The sequence below is a fragment of the Neophocaena asiaeorientalis genome, unplaced genomic scaffold (assembly GCF_003031525.2).
Source record: "Neophocaena asiaeorientalis asiaeorientalis breed wild unplaced genomic scaffold, Neophocaena_asiaeorientalis_V1.1 scaffold29, whole genome shotgun sequence".
NCBI classification, from domain to species: Eukaryota; Metazoa; Chordata; class Mammalia; order Artiodactyla; family Phocoenidae; genus Neophocaena; species Neophocaena asiaeorientalis.
Window position 1 is genome coordinate 2,728,812 of NW_020174423.1, and position 20,098 is coordinate 2,748,909.

The 20,098-nt window shown below is 38.4% G+C and overlaps 1 protein-coding gene across 1 annotated transcript in view; it reads left to right on the forward strand.

Moving 5' to 3' along the window:
• Positions 1–3,804: 3,804 nt before the first annotated feature.
• RGS22 (regulator of G protein signaling 22) overlaps positions 3,805–20,098 on the forward strand; it is a 175,203-nt gene continuing 158,909 nt past the window's right edge. The window contains exons 1-3 of the mRNA XM_024756574.1: positions 3,805–3,865; positions 4,335–4,363; positions 17,904–17,966. Of these exons, the coding sequence (XP_024612342.1) occupies positions 3,805–3,865; positions 4,335–4,363; positions 17,904–17,966 (153 nt within the window). The remainder of the gene's footprint in view (positions 3,866–4,334; positions 4,364–17,903; positions 17,967–20,098) is intronic.

Below are 20,098 nucleotides of genomic sequence, written 5' to 3' on the forward strand. Positions count from 1 at the left end.
CTCAAATTCTCTAATAATATGTCCAGAATCAGAAGAGAATAAACAAAAACTTAATTCCATTTATGTAGATATAGGTCTTATTACAAACTTGTGGTTTTGAACTGCCTAGGTTTTCAACAATTGTATAGACTAGTAGTAAAAAAAAAAAAAAAAAGGCCTTTTTGGAGAAACTAGCTAGTTTGGGGAGCAGAAACTTAATAAAATGTGTTAAAAGTAAGTAAAACACAGTCATCTGGGGAATACAAATCAAAACCACAAAGAGATACCACTTCACACCCAGTAGGATGGCTAGAATCAAAAAGACAGATGATAACAAGTGCGAGTGAAGCTGTGGTAAAATCAGAACCCTCATCCACTGCTGGTGGTAATAAAAGATGGTACAGCCAATTTGGAAAATAGTCTTGTAGTTCCTTAAAAATTAAACAGGGTTGCCAAACAAACATAGAATTACCACATTACCTAGCAATTTCACTCCTAGGTATATATCCAAGAGAAATGAAAACATGTCCACACAAAGACCTGTACACAAACGCTCATAGCAGCATTATTCATAATAGCTAAAAAGTAGAAATAATCCAAATGACTATCAACTGATGAATGGACAAATTGTGGCATAGCCATACAATTGAATATTATTCAGCAACAAAAAGGAATGAAGAACTGATTCATGCCACAACATGGATGAATCTTAAAAACATTATGCTAAGTGAAAGAAACCTGTCACAAAAGACCAACATGTGGTGTAATTCCATTTATATGAAATGTCCAGAATAGGCAAATATATAGAGACAGAAGGTAGATTAGTGGGTGCATAGGGTTTGGGTGGGGATGGGATAATAGGGGTGACAGCTAAGAGTATGAGGTTTCTTTGAGGTGATGAAAATGTTCTAAAATTGATTGGTGATGGTTGCACAACTCTGAATATACTAAAAACCACTGAATCATACAGTTTAAATAGGTGAATTTTATGATATGTGAATTCCATCTCAATAAAACTGTTACCAAAAAAAAATCATCAAAACATTAGAATAGCTTCTTATCTAAGCATTTGGGTTCAAGTAACTGCCTCTATGATTCTTATGCTGTTTTTCTAAATCTCTAATGAGATTATTTTTAGCGAGAAAAGCTGCCTAGCCTGGTTGTTAGAGCAAAGGCTTTGGATGAGACAGGCCTGGATCAGTTGGTGGCTTCAACACTTTCAGGCTTTGCTTGTCTTTGAGAAAATTTTATAGGTCCGAGTCTCAGATTCTTACATTGTTGAGGATAATATCAATCTCCCATGGTTATGGTTATTATTAGAGGCCCACAGCATGTGCAATAAGTGTTAGCCACACTTAATGTGAAAACAAATTATTGACTTCTCATCAGTATGGCTACCTAAAACAGGAATTAACATATCTTGTCTGTGAGCAGGGCAGAATGACTGCAATGGAGAGATGTTTCAACAAATATGTACTGAGCAGTGGCACTCAGTAGTGGGTGCTGGGTGGTTAAAAGAACATGAATCTCCTTCACCCCCAGGAGTTTACTGTCTGGTGAGTGGCACTGAGAGTAGAGGGTATCCCTTTAAGACATGAGTTTGTACTAACTACATGGGAGTAAGAGGGAGAGGTCAATGAAAGGAGCTCACGTGAAGGTATTCTGGAGATGACACTCAAGCTGAGTATTGAAGAATGAGAAAATTTAGCCTGATAAAGAAAGGCCAGAAGGGCTTCCCTGGTGACAGAAAAATGGTGCAAGGAAATGCCTGAAAAGCCTGTTTGTATGTCAACTCTTAAACTTATATCTCCCAAATTCCAGGCTTCTATATCAACTGCAAACTCAAAATCTTTGCTTTGGATGGCTAATAGGCTTCTTAACCTCTTTCCTACCTGTGTTCCTCTCACAGCTTTCTCCATCTCCAATGATTGCAACTCCATCCTCCCGGCTGCTCATGGCAAAAAACTTGGAATTATTCTCAACTACTTTCATTCCAACATCCACTTTGTCAGGGAATCATCTTGGCCCTACCTTTAAATATATGCAGAATCCATGAGTCCATCTCAAACCTGTTACTCAAATCTTACCCTGCTCTGAGCCACCCGCTCTTGCCTGCTACTACCTGGCCCATCTGCATTCGCTATACAGCACCCAGAGCGATCATTTTCAAATGAAAGTAAAATCGTGGTACTTCTTTGTTCAAACTCCTATAGCTTGTGTTTCACTCAGAATGAAAGCCAGAGTCCTTACGAGGGCCGACAAAGCCATTGCTGATTTGTTCCCTCACGCATCCCCTTCCTGTTCTCCTCACTAGTCTCCCTTGACTTCATTTGGCCCGCTGATTCTGTTTGGCCAAGGTAGTGGTTTATTGCTTTATTTTTTTTGTCTTTGCCTATGTACTGCTGAAGAGGAAATAAATATAACTAAGCAGGTGTTACAGTTTCTTGCAGTACCAGCACCCCTTGTCTTACTCCTTGTTTGCTTAAGCACTCACACACCTGAAGGCCCTAGGAGGCAAATGTGGAGCCACTGAGGGTTTCAAGTAGGTCAGATTTGCATTTGGATAATTTTGCTTTCAGCATGGAGAATGGACTCAAGAGGAACTCCACTGGAAGCAACGGCCGGGAGACAAGTTAGGAAGTATTTTACAACAGTCCAAATGGCAGCCTGTGCTAGGACTCTGGTTGTCAGTGGGAAAGGAGAGAAGATTCCTATTTCCAGAAATACTTCAAGGTAGAATTGGCAGGACCTAGTGCTTGGGTGAATATGGTGTTTCTGGCTTGAGTCACTTGGTGGAAGAAGGTATCGCTTACTGAATATGGGATTTATGTAAGAAGATGAAATTTGAAAATAAGAAATGGGAAAAAATGTGAATTTCCCTTTGGACATTTTGATTTGGGAGCATCCAAGAAGAGCTACTACGGGTAGAAACTGGATTTAGGATTCTTAGGTTCAGGGGGAGAGGTCTGGGCTGGAACTCTGAGTTAGCCATGACGTTGCTAGAAACGCTCACTTTTTCCTAATTAGAGGTATTGTTTTTCTTTTTTCAAATTTCACTCTTCACTTAAACTCCTCTATCATAACTTTTCCGGGAACATACACTATGGGCAACCTCAGTATATTGTGCCCTCTTCATGATTCCTTCGGTAATTTTAAAATCTTAGCTATCTTGAGAATTTGGCTGCCCTAACCGATTGGAGGAAAAGTGTGAGGAAAATCTGGTTCCTAAAGCACGTGAATATTTAACTTTTTATACAGGCATTCATAGAACTGAACGCGCTCAAGAGCTGTGTGTGGCGAGTGCTCCCCCTCCTTCGGTATCTAGAAAACCCTTCCCTTCCTTCCTCGTCTTCCCGGGACTAGCCAGAGGGCCCTCCATCCCCGCACCCGCTCGGAGCCGGTCTTTTCTTACTGTGGACGGTGTGGGCGGAGCTTGTGCGGGAGCTTGTGCGGGGAGAGCAGGCCGCAGCAGCAGTCACCACAGGAACGAGACCCCAGCTAGTTCGGGCTCTAAGGGCGATGCGTCTCCAGGGCCCTAGCGGTGGCAGCGCCGGGGTCTGGGCGCCCGTCGTTGCGCAGCCGTTGGCGGCGGGGCCGGGCCCTGGCCCGAAGGAGGACGGGCGGGAGCAGACGCGGTACCTTCCTCGGCCCCGGGGGGCCCGAAAGGCGCGTGACTGCCCGCTGCTCGGCGCCCGCATTGTCTCAGCTCCATAGCAACTCGGGCCGGGCGGGGCCACAGCGGCCGGCGCAGTCCGGGGCCACGCGCCGCTCCGCGTTGTCATCCGTTCCCGCACGGGTGACGGGGGCGCGGGCAGCGGCGGCGGCATGACCGAGAGGCGGCTCACCGCCGGTAGGTGGGGCGGCCGGGGGCGGTGTCGGGGCCGAGGTGCGCGGGCCGCTGCTCTCGCCCGCGGGGCGGCCCCACTGCGCACCGCCTCTGGGTTTCCTTCTCTGCCCGTGCGTCCCGTAGCACTGGCTCCAGAGTACTCTCACCGTATTTTGTAAGGAATTTAACCCCTCACCCTTTTCCCAGTGCTTCGTTGGCCCTGTCCTATTTTATCTTGCTTAATTCTCCGTTTTGCAGCGGGAGTAATGGAGGCCTCCGTCTATTAAGGTTAACTCCAGGGTCATAGTCAATTAGTGACCAAGCTGAATTCCAGAGGCCTTTCCTCCCCACTTCCACCTTGAATTCCAACTTAAAATTCAGTCCATGTGCAGAAAATGAACAGAGGGCCAAGATTATACTGAGCTTGCCCACGTATAAAGCTGGGCTAAGTGCTGTCTCAAATTATTTCATTTACTTTAAAAGAAAATCAGATTTGAGTGAGATAATGTAATGTTTTATCTTGTTTCAGAGCCACCAACTATTACAGAAGAAGGATTTGTAAGTACAATTTAGAGGGCTACTTTTTCTTTTCTTGGCTTTTTTTTAAAAAATAGCAAATCATAGATCATTGAAAAAAAAAGCTGTTTCTTTTCTTCTTTTTGCCAAATGAGTATAATAGAGGCTTCCATTTCATAACAAGGGTGCTGAGTACAAGAATTGCTTATTTTTTAACAGGTACATTTTTAAGAAGGGGCCATCTGACTTTTATGGTGGATGCTATTCATTGTTAAAGTTCTTTTACATAAATGGCCTCATTTAATTTTGCTGAACTTGTTAATGACTCCATGAGAGGTAGACTTCATCTCCATGGTTTTATTGTGATGGGGCTGAGCAGTTCCTGGTTACAGTAAACATTAGTAGGTGGCATTGATGGATAACAAGTGGTCTATTTACAGTTGTAATTCCTTTAAAAATGTGCTAAGTATGTTCTTAGGTCAGACTTCTGGAGAGTTGAGTAATAATAAGTACTTGGCCAAGTACATTGTAATTGTTGTCATTTAGGTGAGTGCTGTATCTAGGGTGGTGGGCTCTGCTGTGGTTCCCGCAGTGTATTTAAGGAACTTGCCCAAGTTTATACATTAGCTAGGAGGCAGTAGAGCCTCATTCCTACTAAGGTTTGATTCCAGCAATTCTAACCACTTCTCTAGATTATTTGCTTATGTCCTACAGCACTTATTTCTCTTCTTGGTCAATTATCTTATTTGCTTTTGACTTTTTATTCAAAAAACGTGAGCGCCTCTGTATTCACAGTGCAGTGCTAGATGCTGAGGATAAGTCTCCAGAAGTTCACAGTCTAGTAGGGACTATGAGAATGGAGGCTTTCTGCTAGCTTCATTTGCTAGTACTTTCCACTTTCACCCTTCCAGACCTTTGGTCCACCACTGAGAGAGGGAGACCAAAATAGAGGCACAAAGAGTGTGTCAGAAACTCCAACCATCTTCCTGTTGCCTTGGCATCACTCAGTGTAGTGGCATATTTCTTAATCTGCTTCCTGAACTGTTCTTCACATCAGCAGGAGGTAGGTAAGCGTTTCTGGAGATAACCCTTCCCCATACAACTCCAGCACAAACTCTCTGACAAGCACCCAGCGACATTACTCTTTGAGCTGTCTGCTAACCTCTCCAGGTCTTTTCCCAACTTATGGGAACTCATAACATCTTGAAGATTCTATTAGCCACTACACTTTCTCTTGGTTTCTTTGTACCACTGTCTCCCAGTTCTCCCATCTCTCATTTTTATGTCCCCCTTTCTGGCTTCTCTTTCTTCCTTACCCATGAAAGTGTTGACCTTCTTCAGGATTCTCTGGGAGGACTCCTCTTCTCCTCTATGGCTTCAGCTACTCTTATTTCACAGGACTCCCAAATCTACACGTCTCAAGCCCACACACCTCTTATGATGCTAGAACTCTGTATTTATTGGGTTATTGGACACCTACATCATCTGGATGTCCCTGCATCACTGCAGTAGTCTAAACTGAATTAATCACCCCACCCCAGTCTATCTTTCTTCCTCTTTTTCTTATTTTGGTTAATGATGCCACTGACCATTCAGTCACCCACATCAGAACCTTTCTTCCCTTTTCTTCACCTCCCACCTGCAGTCATTTAGCAGGTTCCTTTCATAGCCAGATCTTTTTCTCCATCCTCAGCACTGTCTTATTCAGGCCTTCATCCCTGAGCATGGACTTTGGCAGTAGTCCTCCCAGATATCACTGCCTCCAATATTCCCTCTGCCAACTTCAATTTTCCTTTGCTTAAGGCTTAAAGAGCAGACTCCTGCGTGTCAGCTATGCTGGATTACTTGCTATGGCTTTGCTCTGCCTTTATATTTTTCCTTCTCTCATCAGTCCTACCTTGGCTATCAGATTGATGTTAACTCTTTAAAAAATTACCATGTTACTCAATTACTCAGAGCTTTATTAATCCTACTATTTACTGAATGCTGGCTGCATGTTAATATTTAACCTCAAAACAACTCTATTAGGTGGTTATTAACACCCACATTTCACAGATGAGGAAGTCAGTGTTCACAGAGGCTAACTAACTTGGCTTGGGGCCACACATCTAGTAACTGGCAGAGCCACAATGTCAAAAGCCTCCCTTTAGCATTCAAAATCTTTCCTACAACGTTTCAGCCTTCTTTAAACCTTACCTTCCAATACTTCCTATGTGATAAAGACAATGTTCATACCATTTTAGGTTTATAAAGTACTTGCACATGTCCTCTGCTCCAGCCAAACTGCCCTGCTTGCTTCGTTGCCTTTGCTGTTGAGTTTTGTCTCAGTTGCCCTTCCCCATCCATTTCACAGTCTTGCACATGCTTCAAGGTTCAGCTCATCTCCTCCATGAAACCTTTCCAACCTAAAATCATCCAGATTGCCTTTGAGCCCTGTGCAGCTTTCAGTTGTGACCAGATCCTCAAATTCATATGCTCACCAAGCATTATCTATAGATTATTTAATTCATATGTCTTGCACATAATATTTATCTGTTTTACAGAAGTATAAAAGTATTTTTTTCTCATTAATATTTTTAGAAGAAATTGTGTGACAGAGATCTCTGGTTCCCCAGAATCCATTCTACCATTTTCCGTAATACATACCAAACATATTACTCTCCAAAATAATTACAACATTTTCTAGCCTCCCTTGCAGCTAAATGTAACCCAATTCTGCTTACAATGGAATGTAAGCAGAAGTGTTGTGTCATACTTCTGAAAAGCTGATGTTTACAGACATTAAATGACTAACCCCTGGGTCACACAGCTAGTAACTGGTCAGGCCACAATTAGAACCTGTGTCATTCTAACTGTAATACTCAGATAAATGTAAAGGGAGAGAACATGCCCTTCGTCTTGTTTCTTGCTGGCTGAAATGAGGATGTGATCCTGGAGCTGAAGCAGTCATCTTGGATCCTGAGGTAGAAGTGGCATCTTGAGGATGGCACAGTCACAAGATCAAAGGAGCCTGGGCTCCTGATATGTTGGGAAGCCAGTATGCCAGTTCTGAACTGCTTATAATTACATGAGAGAAATAAACTTTTGTGTTATTTAAATAGTGTTATCTTGGTTTTCCATTACTGGCAGCAGAGTCCTATTCTAATATAAAGTGCTTCCATAGTCATAGGCACTTTTTGCTTATTGCATTTTCACAACCAGTGATCTAAAAAACTACAGTGCTATTAAGTATGTCTGCAAAATATTTTAACCCTACGTCTTCAAATGAGAGAATAACATTTAGAATAAATCATTTGTTGTCAGGGACACATTGCCTTGTATATATTTTAACTTTTTGTTTGTAAATTTTGCAATTTCTTAACAAAATTGTGAACTCCTGGAGGGCTAGTGTTATGACTCAGTACACCTTAATATTCCCTATAGTTAATAGCACAATTCCCAGAATATGTTATTAGATGATTGATAAATTAGTGTAATTGCTTCACTTATCAATTTTTTGCAATGCTTCATTTGATATATATTCTATATTTTCTACTTTAGCATTTTTAAGTAGCATTTTTTCTACTTTAGTGTCTTTATTAACTTTGGTCTTTGATAATTTTCTCAGGGAAAATATATATAAAAATCTTACATATTCAGTTTTCTCATTAGTTCCTTTGGGGATATATTTTTAATTATATAAGCAATGGATAAAAACATTCCTGTAAATAATTCAAATAATAAAAGTGATAAAGTGAATGCTTCTCTTCATTACTTCCCTCAATGCCATACTCTTTTTCATATTCCATAAAAATTGAAATATAAATCTGTCATAGCAAGAATAGTAGAGTTCAGACTGCTTTATGATACATTGAGATTTGATTATGTGTTAGGTATACATTGAGAAAAGTTTAAATTTTAGAGTGACCCCTAAAATTCTTTTTGACTTTAAAATAGAAAATAAATTAGTATTAAAGACTTAAGTACTTGACTCTTTAAATTCAAAATAATATTTTTTTATTGTGCCTTAAAAATTGAAACTATGCAGATAGATATGTCATGCTTCAAAAATAGTCTTTGTAAAGTAAAAATTTTGTAGTATAATGATCTATTTTGTTGAAGGATTTCTGATATATAAAACTCACAGTTTCAACTTTAAAAGCAGATGCCATTTAAAAAAGAAAAGAGTTTTTTTAAAAAAGCAGATGCTCTTTATTTATACCATAAAATTGAGACTAGTTTCAAGCAGTATTTTCTGTATTTTACTTGTTAAAAATGGTATTTATTTTTAGTTAATCTTTAGTCTGTTTAAATTCATATTCTGTTATTTGTATAGGGTGAATGAATTTATTATAAACACAGAGCATTTCCCAAGCATGAGGATATTCTCATTATTCTAATGTAATATGCAAAAAAATCCATATGTTCCAGTCCTCATGAAAAAGGCTGTCTAATTATATGAACATTAATGACCAATTGGTATTTGTCTTTTCAGATTGTAAATACGGCTGACTGCACATCAGTCGGTTGAATGAACTATGAGAGCACACTCGGTTGACACGCTAGGTGGCGTTATGTGAAAGTGGTGGAGGGCAGGGGCAGGTGGATGGAGGTACCATCCTGCTTCCCTGCTCACTTTCTTTTAACAGGGTGCAGAGTGAGGTGCGAGAAGTGTTTCCAACAAGTCATTTGGAAACTGAGACTGGTCCTAGAGGTCCTTTGGAAAGTGTAGGCAGTTTGGAATCCTTCCATCTCTGTGGAGTCCAGTTCTCTGGTTGGAATCAAATTCTCTAATGCTTTTTGGAACTGCAGAAAGTACGTTAGAAGTTCCATCAATATGATAGTCAACAAGTGTATTTTTAAGCAACAACTTGCACTTCTCATTGTATTAGGCACTACTGGGGACACACACTGTCTGTCGCTATTCCCAAAAGTTGTATACCTTCTGATTGGCGAGGTGGCCTTTAATGAGGACACACAGTTTATATTTAAGTATGAATTTTGAGGTTTGAACCAAAAGCACATTTAGAGAAGCTTTCTATCCGTAGGTAAGGTGTGGCATGGGAGAAAAGGTGATAAAGAGTGTGAGATACTCTTTTAAATTAAGATATCAGATTGTAAGAACTTTTGTACAGGGAGAAAGCCTTAGGGTATTTCGCCAAATGAATTGACTGAAGCCAAGTAGGTATAATTAGACAGTGTGATTGGATAAAAAGGGAATTGAGAGCTTCCTTTACCTTCTCCAGGCCTTTGAGAATTTCCTCCAGGAGAGAGCGTGAGAACAGAAACCAAATGGAAAAGTACCGCTGGGTAGATGCTGATTGTAATATGTGATGATAACCTTTGGTATAAAAGGAGATCCATACTTTTGTTCTTCATTGCTTGAGCCACTCATATTTTCTCCTTCCTTCATAAACTATATTCATAATACAATATACAATTTTGCGATCCCATGAGGATCTGATAAATGGGCTTTTGGCTCTTAAGTTTCCAGAGTGCCTTGGATCTATGCAAGATACACTTTCAATAAGCCACTTTGTGAAGTTTGTTTCCCCTTGTGTTCTCTTTTTGTTTTTCTTTGGCAACATCTGTGCTTTTTATTTTATTGATGTTGCTTTATTAGAGTCTTTCTTAGGTTATCAGTCTCTTCTCTTTAGGTTTCATGTCCTCAGTATAATCATTCAAACATTCACTCAACAAAAGTGTAAGCATCTATTATCTGAAGCATTGGGATTTTTTTTATTGAACTATAGTTTATTTACAGTGATATGTCAGTTTCAGGAGTACAGCAAAGTGATTCAGTTATACATATATATTCTTTTTCAGATTCTTTTAGTATTGGGAATTTTCAAAGTGAGTAAGAAACAGTCTTTTTCCTCCAGAAATTCACAGTCCAGAGAGTGAGATATCTAAACACACAATTATAGTCTGAAGTATTAAAAGTTATTATAGGGGAAGCATGTCATAGGGGAAACATCACATTTCTTCTCTTCTTTTAGAGGAGAAAAGATTTTCCAAGTAGAATAGTCAGCATGCGCCAAGGTGCAGAACTATTAAAAAAATTGCTATGACTGGAGCATGGTAGTATGAGATGAGGCTAGACAGTTGGGCAGGAACCAAACTGCATTCATCATAAGCCATTTTTTTTTGTGTTAGAAAAGGATGGGGGATTGGGAGACAGGTGGAACTCTTGTATTGATTGTGGTGGTGTTAGGAAGATTGATCTATACTGTAATGGTGATAAGGAGAGATAGGAAGATGAGGTTTGGCATGTTATGGGCAGAAGGGTGAAGCAGAGGTCCCAGGGGTCTGACCATTAGTGCATGGGATTGCAGGGTAGTGGTCAGAAGATTGTCAGATAACCAGGGACTGATTCTAGACGTGAGGATAATGATTTGGGATCTGTCATTTAGTACACAGAAGGCTAAGAAGGCTGTCCGTAGGTGCAGAGAAACATGATATTGTTTCCTTGTACGTAAGTCCCCCCATCCCAACATTTTTTTAATGAAAAAAATTTAAACATATAGGAGAGTTAAAGGAACTGTATGGTGAATACCTATATACCCATCACCAAGGTTTCACAGTTATTAACATTTTGCTACATTTGCTTTTTCATGTTTCTGTCCGTCTGTCCATCACACCATTTGTCCATTAATCCATTTTATTTTTTTAATGCATTTCAGAGTATAAGCTGCAGACATTGATATGATACAGATCACCCTTAAATATTTCAGCATTTTATATCATAAACTAGTGTTCAGTATTAGTTTATGGTTCTTACGTTGAGGTAAAACTTATGCACAGGGAAATGGAAAACTTTTGAGTCCCATTTGACAAATTTTGACAAATGTATACACCTGTGTAATCCAAACCTCCATCAAATATAGAACATTTCCATAATCTTAGAAAGTCCTTTCATGCCTCCTTCCAGTTGATTCTTCCTCCATTCCCCAAAGACCACTGTCCTATTTTTTCACCATTGGATTATAGATTCAAATTCATACAAACGGAATCATACAGTTAGTTTTCTTTTGCGTAAAATTACTTTTGCTCAGCATAATGTTTTTGAGATTCTCCATGTTGTTGCATGATTCTGGCATGTACATAATTTTTTATTGTGGTAAAAGATACATAAAATTAAACTTAACATTTTAACCATTATAAGTGTATGATTTCAATGTCGTTAAGCACATTCACATTGTGTAACCATCACCACTATCCATCTCTAGAACTTTTTCATCATCCCAAACTGAAACTCTGTACCCTTTAAACAATAACTTCCCATTACCCCTCCTCTAGCCTCCAGTTACCATTATTCTACTTTCTGTCTTTATGGATTTGCCTAGTCTAGGTAACTCATATAAGTGGAATAATGCAATATTTGTCCTTCTGTGTACGGCTTATGTCATTTAGCCTGACATTTTCAAGGATCATCCATGTCATTGCATGTATCAGAAGTTCATTCCTTTTTAAGGCTGAATAATATTCCATTATATATACATACCGTAATTTGTTTATCCTTTCACACATCAGTGAACATTTGGGTTATTTCCACCTTTTGGCTATTGTGAATAATGGGGCTAGGAACACAGGTGTACAAATATCTGTATGAGACCCTGCTTTCAGTTCTTCTTATACCCAGAAGTAGATTGCTGGATTATATGGTAATTATACGTTTAACTTTTTGAGGAATGGTGGCTGTACCATTTCACATTCCTGTCAGTAATGCACAAGGGTTCCAATTTCTCCACATTCTCACCAGCACTTGTTATTTTCATTTTTTAAAAAAAATCATAGCCATCCTAGTAGATGTGAAGTGATATCTTGTTGTGGTTTTGATTTGCATTCTCTTGTTGCTATTGTTGTTGAGTATCTTTTCATGTGCTTATTGACCATTTGTATATCTTCTTTGGAGAAATGTCTATTCAAGTCCCTTTCCCGTTAAAAAATTTGTGGTTTTTTATCTTTTTCTAGGTTAGTTCTTTATATATTCTGGGTATTAAACCCTTATCAGCTATATGATTTGCAAATATTTTCTCACATTCTGTAGTGTGTCTTTTTACTTTCCTAGTAGAGTCCTTTGATTCAAAAGTTTTTAATTTTCATGAAGTCCCATTTATTTATTTATTTTTTGCTCATGCTTTAGATGTTATATTTAAGAATCCATTGCCAAATCCAAGGTCATGAAGGTTTATCCTTATGTTTTCTTCTAAGTGTTTTAGCCCTTATGTTTAGGTCTTTGATCCATTTTGAGTTAATTTTTGTATATGGTATAGGGAAAGGTCCAACTTCATTCTTTGGCACGTGGCTATCCAGTTTTCCTAGTACCATTTGTTGAAAAGAATGTCTTTTCTCCACTGGATTGTCATGGCACCCTTGTTGAAAATTATTTGACCATATATGAGAGGATTTATTTCTGGACTCTTTTCTATTCCAATGGTCTGTATGTCTGTCTTTATGCCAGTACCACTTTATTTTGATAACTGTAGTTTTGTAGTAAGTATTGAAATCAGGATATATGAATGCTTCAGTTTTTGTTCTTTTTCAGTATTATTTTGGACGTTTGCAGTCTGAAATTCATTGTGAATTTTAGGATGGGTTTTTCATTTCTGCAAAAAAAAAAAAAAAGGCATTGGGATTTTGATGGAGAGTGTATTAAGTCTGTAGATTGCTTTGGGTAGTATTGTCATCTTAGCAATATGGTCTTTCAGTCCATGAACGTGGCATGTGTTTCCATTTATTTATATCTTCTCTAATTGCTTTCAGCAATTTTTTAGTTCAGTATACAAGTCTTTGCCTCCTTGGTTGTTATTCTTTTCTCTGCTACTGAAATGAATTATTTTCTTAATTTCCTTTTTTGATGCACATAACTTAAAAAAAATTTTTTTTTTAATTTATTTTTGGCTGCATCAGGTCTTAGTTGTGGCATGTGGGATCATTTCGTTTTGGCACGTGGGCTCTTCATTGTGGTGCACAAGCTCTTCGTTGCAGTGCACGGGGTCTTCGTTGCAGCACGCAGGCTTCTCTCTAGTTGTGGTGCATGGGCTTCTCTCTAGTTGTGGCATGTGGGCTCCAGAGGGCGTGGGCTCAGTAGTTGTGGCATGTGGGTTCCAGACTGCTTGGGCTCTGTCGTCATGGCACGCGGGGCTCTCTAGTTGTGGTGCACGGGCTTAGTTGCCCCTCAGCATGTGGGATCTTAATTCCCTGACCAGGGATCGAACCCACGTCCCCTGCATTGGAAGGAAGATTCTTAACCACTGGACCACCAGGGCAGTCCCCTGAGGTGCATAACTTTTTAATATTAGGTTTTATGCTTGAGATGACTGTATGTAATTTCTAGTCAAGACTTTCAATGTTGAGCTTTTAATATTCTTGTATAGTCTCTCTTGGTGAGAAACTGTATCTCCTAATAGGTATTAACATTTTTTAGACGTTTTTACAACCATTCAAAACTGCAGAAGTTGAAATTAAATTTTAAATTTAACAGTACTCCCTCTTTTCATGACAAATATAATGTTAAAAATTCTTAGGAAAAACAAATTTAGAAGTCAATAAAATGTTTCAGTTATTTCAAAATAATGATGAAACTCTATAATGCAGTATATGCATATATTTTTCAAGTGATTGCCTTGTATCTAGCTGGTATACTACTACAAGGATCCATCAGTTGCCAGTAGACAGAAATATCTGTTGTATGTGAAGGCCAGATTTGGGGCCATCATCCTTCCAGGGTCTCCCCTCCTCCTTTCCTTCAAGCTGTTAACACCTTTTGGCTGTGAACTGTCTTCTTGGACATCTCAAACAGAAACTCCTCCAGCAGCTTCATAGCACAGTGGTATGCTCTGCAGCTAGCTAATAAATCCATGTCCAGGGGCTTGAGCAGCTCTCTGGCTATGCTCAGTGTCTGGGTGTGGGATGTGGCTGATAAATCACAGACTCCAGGGAAAGGAGTTGGATCTGAGGAGTCCCAAACAAGTTTGCCCACAACCAGAGGTCACCATCCTGGGAGCACCAGCCATCCCTGACTGTGCCTGGTAGCCTTGAGGTCTGAAGAGGTCCACTTTCACTTGACCCATTGAATTCCATTGTCTGCACACCACCACGTGTCATGGCCATACCGGGTGGGAGGCTCTGGTCTAGTGACTGGCCTGTTTAGAAAGGAGAAAAGAAAGAATTTATATGTACTTTAGGAAGAAGAAGCAAAAATAGGTCCATCCTGATAGGCTTAGACCTCATTTCCAAAATTATACCTATCTCCTGGTCGATGATAGCATTCCCAGTCTAAAGTGTGTCAGTTCAGGATTCTGCATTGGAAATTAGATGAATGGCTTTGGCTAATGTGTGAATGGCTTAAAAGGAAGTTGGAAACTTGGATTCTTTTTCTAGTTGTGCCATTAGCTAACTGATTACCTTTACTATGTTTTGCTTTCCAACCTGTCTTTCCTCATGCATTTCTCTCTTTACTCTGCATTATTGCCTCTCATGTGTATACTTCTAAATATAGAATTTTAAGTTATTTGAAATACAATTCAAATGCCATTTTCCCCACTTGATTCTTTTCTGATTCCCCCTACCAAATAATACCTTTCCCTCCTTTGGGAGGAAACGTTTTATGTTGTAATTTTCTTATGGCATGTATTGTATTCTTTCTTGGACTATGGTTTTTGTCTGTATTTATCTCATTTCCTCTTTCTTGTTTAGAAGGGCTCTGTATATCTTGCATCTTTTAGAGTTGTGAAGAAATTGTAGTTTATCTCATTTGAGAGTCCAGCAAAATGATTTTTTAAGCAATAAAATTTTTTACCTATATATAAACTATTTTTGTTTAACCCTCTGTCAGGAAGAAATTTGAGAAGTCTGGACTAAAAATGGAAAAGCTGACTTCACTTTCACAGATGGCACACCTGTAATACATGAAAAAACAGGTTTTTCAAGAGTGCATCCAATTCTGAAAAAGTGTTCCTGCCTTTCATTCCATCATTCTGCAGAGAATCTGTGTTGCAAAATTTGCAGCCAGGTTCATGGAATGATGTAATGGAGGAATTGATTGTAACTCAATTTTCTTCTTGATTGTACCACTAACCATCACCAGTTTATTGGTTATTTGGAAGATATTAAACCTGAATATGGAGACTTAGTTCATTTTACTACAGCCAAGTGACTGGATTGTGGAAATTTATTGAGAGTAACTGAGCTGCTTCTCCAGATCAAGGCCTTAAAAAAATTTTTTTTTAAACTAAAGGGTTTGGAGAATAAAGGGTTTATCAGATCCTCATAGGTTCACAAGACTTTGTTACTGATGTGACGATATCAGAACACAGTGAACTAGAAACTGCAGTGGGAAGATATGCTCAATTATTTAGAGAGGTGCAGGACTTCCCATTAACGTGTGACAAGAGGATTGAGCAGATGGCACTTGAAGGCTACACTTATTTCCATTGTGGAACTAACTGCCCTGATATCAGCAGAAACACTTATGTTTAATATTGGTAGAAATTAAGACACAGTTTCAGAAAAGAAATACAGATTTTGATGTATTTGAATAATAATGTCCATGGTTGTAAGTGCAAACTGAGGATGTGACTGAACACCCAGGGGATGCCCTCTCGTGTGGTGCCTCAGGAGGACCTGAGGGAGCTGAGAGCAATTGCTTACCAAGGGTTAGGGCATTGCTGCTGGAGTCAGGTGTGTGGGCTGGTACCACCTGAGAACTCCTGTCCATCTATCCGGAGATGAGTTCAGAAATTGAGAGTAAATGTTTAGAAACCTTACAGTAATTTGACAGAGTATTGAATTTAATAATAAAAATGTTGGGCTTGTATTATGTATATTTTTATTTCACTTTCTAATAATTCATTCTTATTGTATTTTACAAAAGTTATCTGTCTGAAATCGATTAGGGAGAAAACAAAACGAAACAGGAACTTCATCACAGGTGGCTTGGAAAGCATTGATTAGAGTCTCAGAAGTGTGAGGCATCTGGAAATGAATATATGAATCTGAGGATTCTCTAGAAATTTCTGACAATGTGACTGACCAAATTCTAGGTGACATTTAGGTCTATGTGTATTTATGAAATACACAGTTTTGTTTTATAGCTAAAAATTAAAAACAAAATGACTATTTTAGAAAAACTAACAGGGACTGTACTCCATTACAGTTACTAATTTAAAATACTCAACTTTCCCATCTGTGGATTTTTGATCATGAGCCCAGTAGTGTAAAATTTGGCCACCCTTATTGTAGTACAATGTCTTTACCTAGGAAATTTACCCAGGAAAGCCTAAAAATATTTATTGAATTCTTTATTAGGTTGCTAAATGAAAATTAAAGTAACTCTGAAAGGTGAAATTCGAAAGCTGATTAGACTTTTAGCCTCCACCAAATGTTATCTGCCTTGTTCTGCTGTATTTGACCTTTGCCAATCAGAATTTTTTTGAGCATCTATTACTAAAGTACCACTATGAGGGTAGTATGTTTGTGAGATCCTGAGTTTTATATTGTTGTTGTTTTAATCAGCTGAGATTTTTAGTAAACTAAATCCTTAGTTGTTGTTCTAACCAGTTCAGATCTTTACTAAGTTCTTTGATATAAATCCTATAAGTGATTGTTCATAACTCTATTCCGATACTGCAATTACTTAAAGAAACTACCCTGAAAATCTGTTTTCCAAAGTAGGTGTTAATATACTATAATATCTTCCTTATACTTTCACACTATACTTCAACAAATTTTTAAAAGTTGACCTGTATAAGAAGAAAATAATCAGCCATATGGAAATAATAGCATTGTGTCATATTGTCAACTTTCATGTTAGATTTGTGAAACTGAAATATAATTATGAATAACAAAATAAACACACGTACTGTACAACAGGGTATGTGATGATGTGCTTTTGACACAATAGAAACAATTACTAATAAAATAAGGTGTTTTATTTGGAAGAGAGACTTTGTTATTGGCAGTGGCTTTCCAATTTTGCCAACTTTAAAAGTGACTATGTTGGTGGATGAGCTAGTTATGGGAAAAAAATGTATACAATCCTTATTCGTAGAACACATGCATTGTGAAAGTTTCTTCATGCAAAAGTTACGCAGGACCCAGATTACTAAAACTGTCTCATTCTAAGGGGGAGGCAGTGGAATATTTCCTTCACTTAGTTTATCACTTCTTTTAGGCAATTCATGAAATTCTTCATTCTGAGTTTCATCTTAACCCCAAACACTGGTTCTGTCTTTATTGACTCTGCCTTTATTTTTATGAAATAAATATTTTTAATAAGTCCATGGGAAATTTGCTGTGTGTAGTATTTTGTACTTGTTGACGTTTCTTTAAGCATCGTGCTGTATTTCTCATGTGTTCTGTTTTCCAGCTAAGTACAAGTGGCAAGGCCTTTTAAGAGGATGCTCCATTCTATTTTCTTATTTCTTCCTTCCAGAGATTGTAACACTGTGTTCCATTTATAGTGAGGGTTCACTCTTGACTGACTGAAAACGATTTGAAGATCTACATTATACTCTGTTGGTATCAGAATTAGAGAATAATATTGGCATGTTTTAAGACATTTTAGTGTAAGCATAATATTGTTTCTGTTTTTTTGCAGGAAGATTCTTTGGCAAGAGATGATTTCCTTGTGGACTACTTTAATGAATTCCTAAGCCTTCCAGTGAGTATATTATTATGTTCTGTGGAATATATTATCAAAGCAAAATATTGTAAACACTGGATTATCTTGTGAAACAAAGTTATCAGGGATGATATTTTTTTAAATACTAATTAAAGCATTTAGATAAAGTTTTGCCTTTTTATGGAGTTAATCATTTGGGTTTGAATCATATTTGGGAATTGAAGAAGCTGGGTCAGTTATACTACGATAAAAGTAAATAAAGAAAGAAAAGAAAAAAAAACCTGGAATTTTTCGAACAATCAAAAGCATTCTGTACAAAATCAGATACAGTTGTATTTGGGTATCATTTTACACTTTGAACTGAGGTGATAAGGAGAGAATATTAAAAAAATTTAAGAAACTGAATTTCTTGCCTCTAGGCAATTATTGTCATCCTCTTGGACAGATATTAAAGTGGAATTTGTGTTTAAGGAAACTAGTGTTTTATATCGATAGTAAATAAGACTCGAGACGTTGGTGTAACATAGGTAGATGCCAAATAAGAGATTTTTGGTCTTAGACAGCTGTGACTGGTAGAGTAAGTATTGAGGGATTTAGAAAAAGTGAAATGGGGATGCATTAAAAACACTTATACTGGGCTTCCCTGGTGGCGCAGCGGTTGGGAGTCCGCCTGCCGATGCAGGGGACGTGGGTTCGTGCCCCGGTCCAGGAGGATCCCACATGCCGTGGAGCGGCTGGGCCCGTGAGCCAGGGCCACTGGGCCTGCGCGTCCGGAGCCTGTGCTCAGCAGCAGGAGAGGCCCGTGTACCACACACACAAAAACAAACAAACAAACAAAAAAAAACACTTATACTGTTGTATAGAAATAAAGTTCATCAGGAATGTCAGATGAAAGAAAGTTAGATAAGAAAAGGTTTTTATTATTGTTATGGAAACTTTTTTCATTCAAATTCTTACTAGGCAAAATATGAAATATAAAAAGTCACAAATACTTTTAAAGGGACTGGACCCTAAAATGAGTAATCTCTTAAAACCCAACCACTGAAAATGATTTTTGAAGGGAACGTATTAGATGTATTTTTTTGTCTAGATTAGCTTTTGTGTATATGTATGTATCTATGCATGCATGTTTGTTGTGTTTCCTTTTTTCCAAAAAGAATTTGGGATTTCTCCTCCACTTGCATGCTAGGTGTTTGGGACCATTATGGGGGTCAGGTTGAGACACCAAGCCACGCTCTCCCCTTCCAGCATCAGGCTTGAGCCACATTGCAGGACACCCCTGGAGATTGTTTTGTGGTCTGACTCTTCAACTTCTGTTGTCTAATTGTATATTATAAAAAACCCAGCAGAGTCACAAAGTTGTCGGAATTTTGCTCTTCTGGATTATGTAGTCTTTCCTCTAGGCTCTGCATTCTCCATTCTTCCTCCAAAAAAAGTACATTTTTGTGAAGTTTTAAAAAGAAAAATCTTTATATTGGGTCTAATTTCAGTTTCTCAAGATTTACATTTCATTGTCTCAAGATTTATGATTATCTTGACTTTGACTTGCTTTAGAAAATAAATTCCCCTGCCTAACTTTCTTTCTAAAAATATTTTTAAATTATAGAAGAAATATAACAATAGTATAGAAAATTAACTTCAAACGTAAGAAAAACTCAGCTGAAGTCCTGCCATCCAGTTAGAATAGACGTGACCTTTTTTTGTACATTTGCTTCAAGGCTTTAGCTGAATTGACTGAATGTGGTTTCTGTTGAACTCTGTCTCTGCAATAATGTTTTTCATCCCTCCCCAGCAGTTTCGCCCCTTCATATGTCCCATGCAGCCCACCTGGGCCACTTCTCTCTCTTTTCTGTCTCTCCAAATTCTTCTGCTTTTACATTCTCTGTCTCTCTCTCCCTTTCTGTCTCTCTCTGTCTCTGTTTCTCTTCCTCTCCTTCCTTTGCATTTACATTTGGTACCACACAATCTACTTATTAACTACCCATGCTTCATGCCATAAGATGGGAGGAGGGGAAATGTCACAGGTTTTCAAAAAGAATTTGGAGGCAGGGAGGAGAAGGAATAATGGATTCTTACACCAAGTTCTTAGCAAGATTCTAGAACAGATTAGTAATGTTTGGTTTATGAGCACTTAGCTAAGAATTAGAAGCCAGCATGGGTTTACTGAGAAT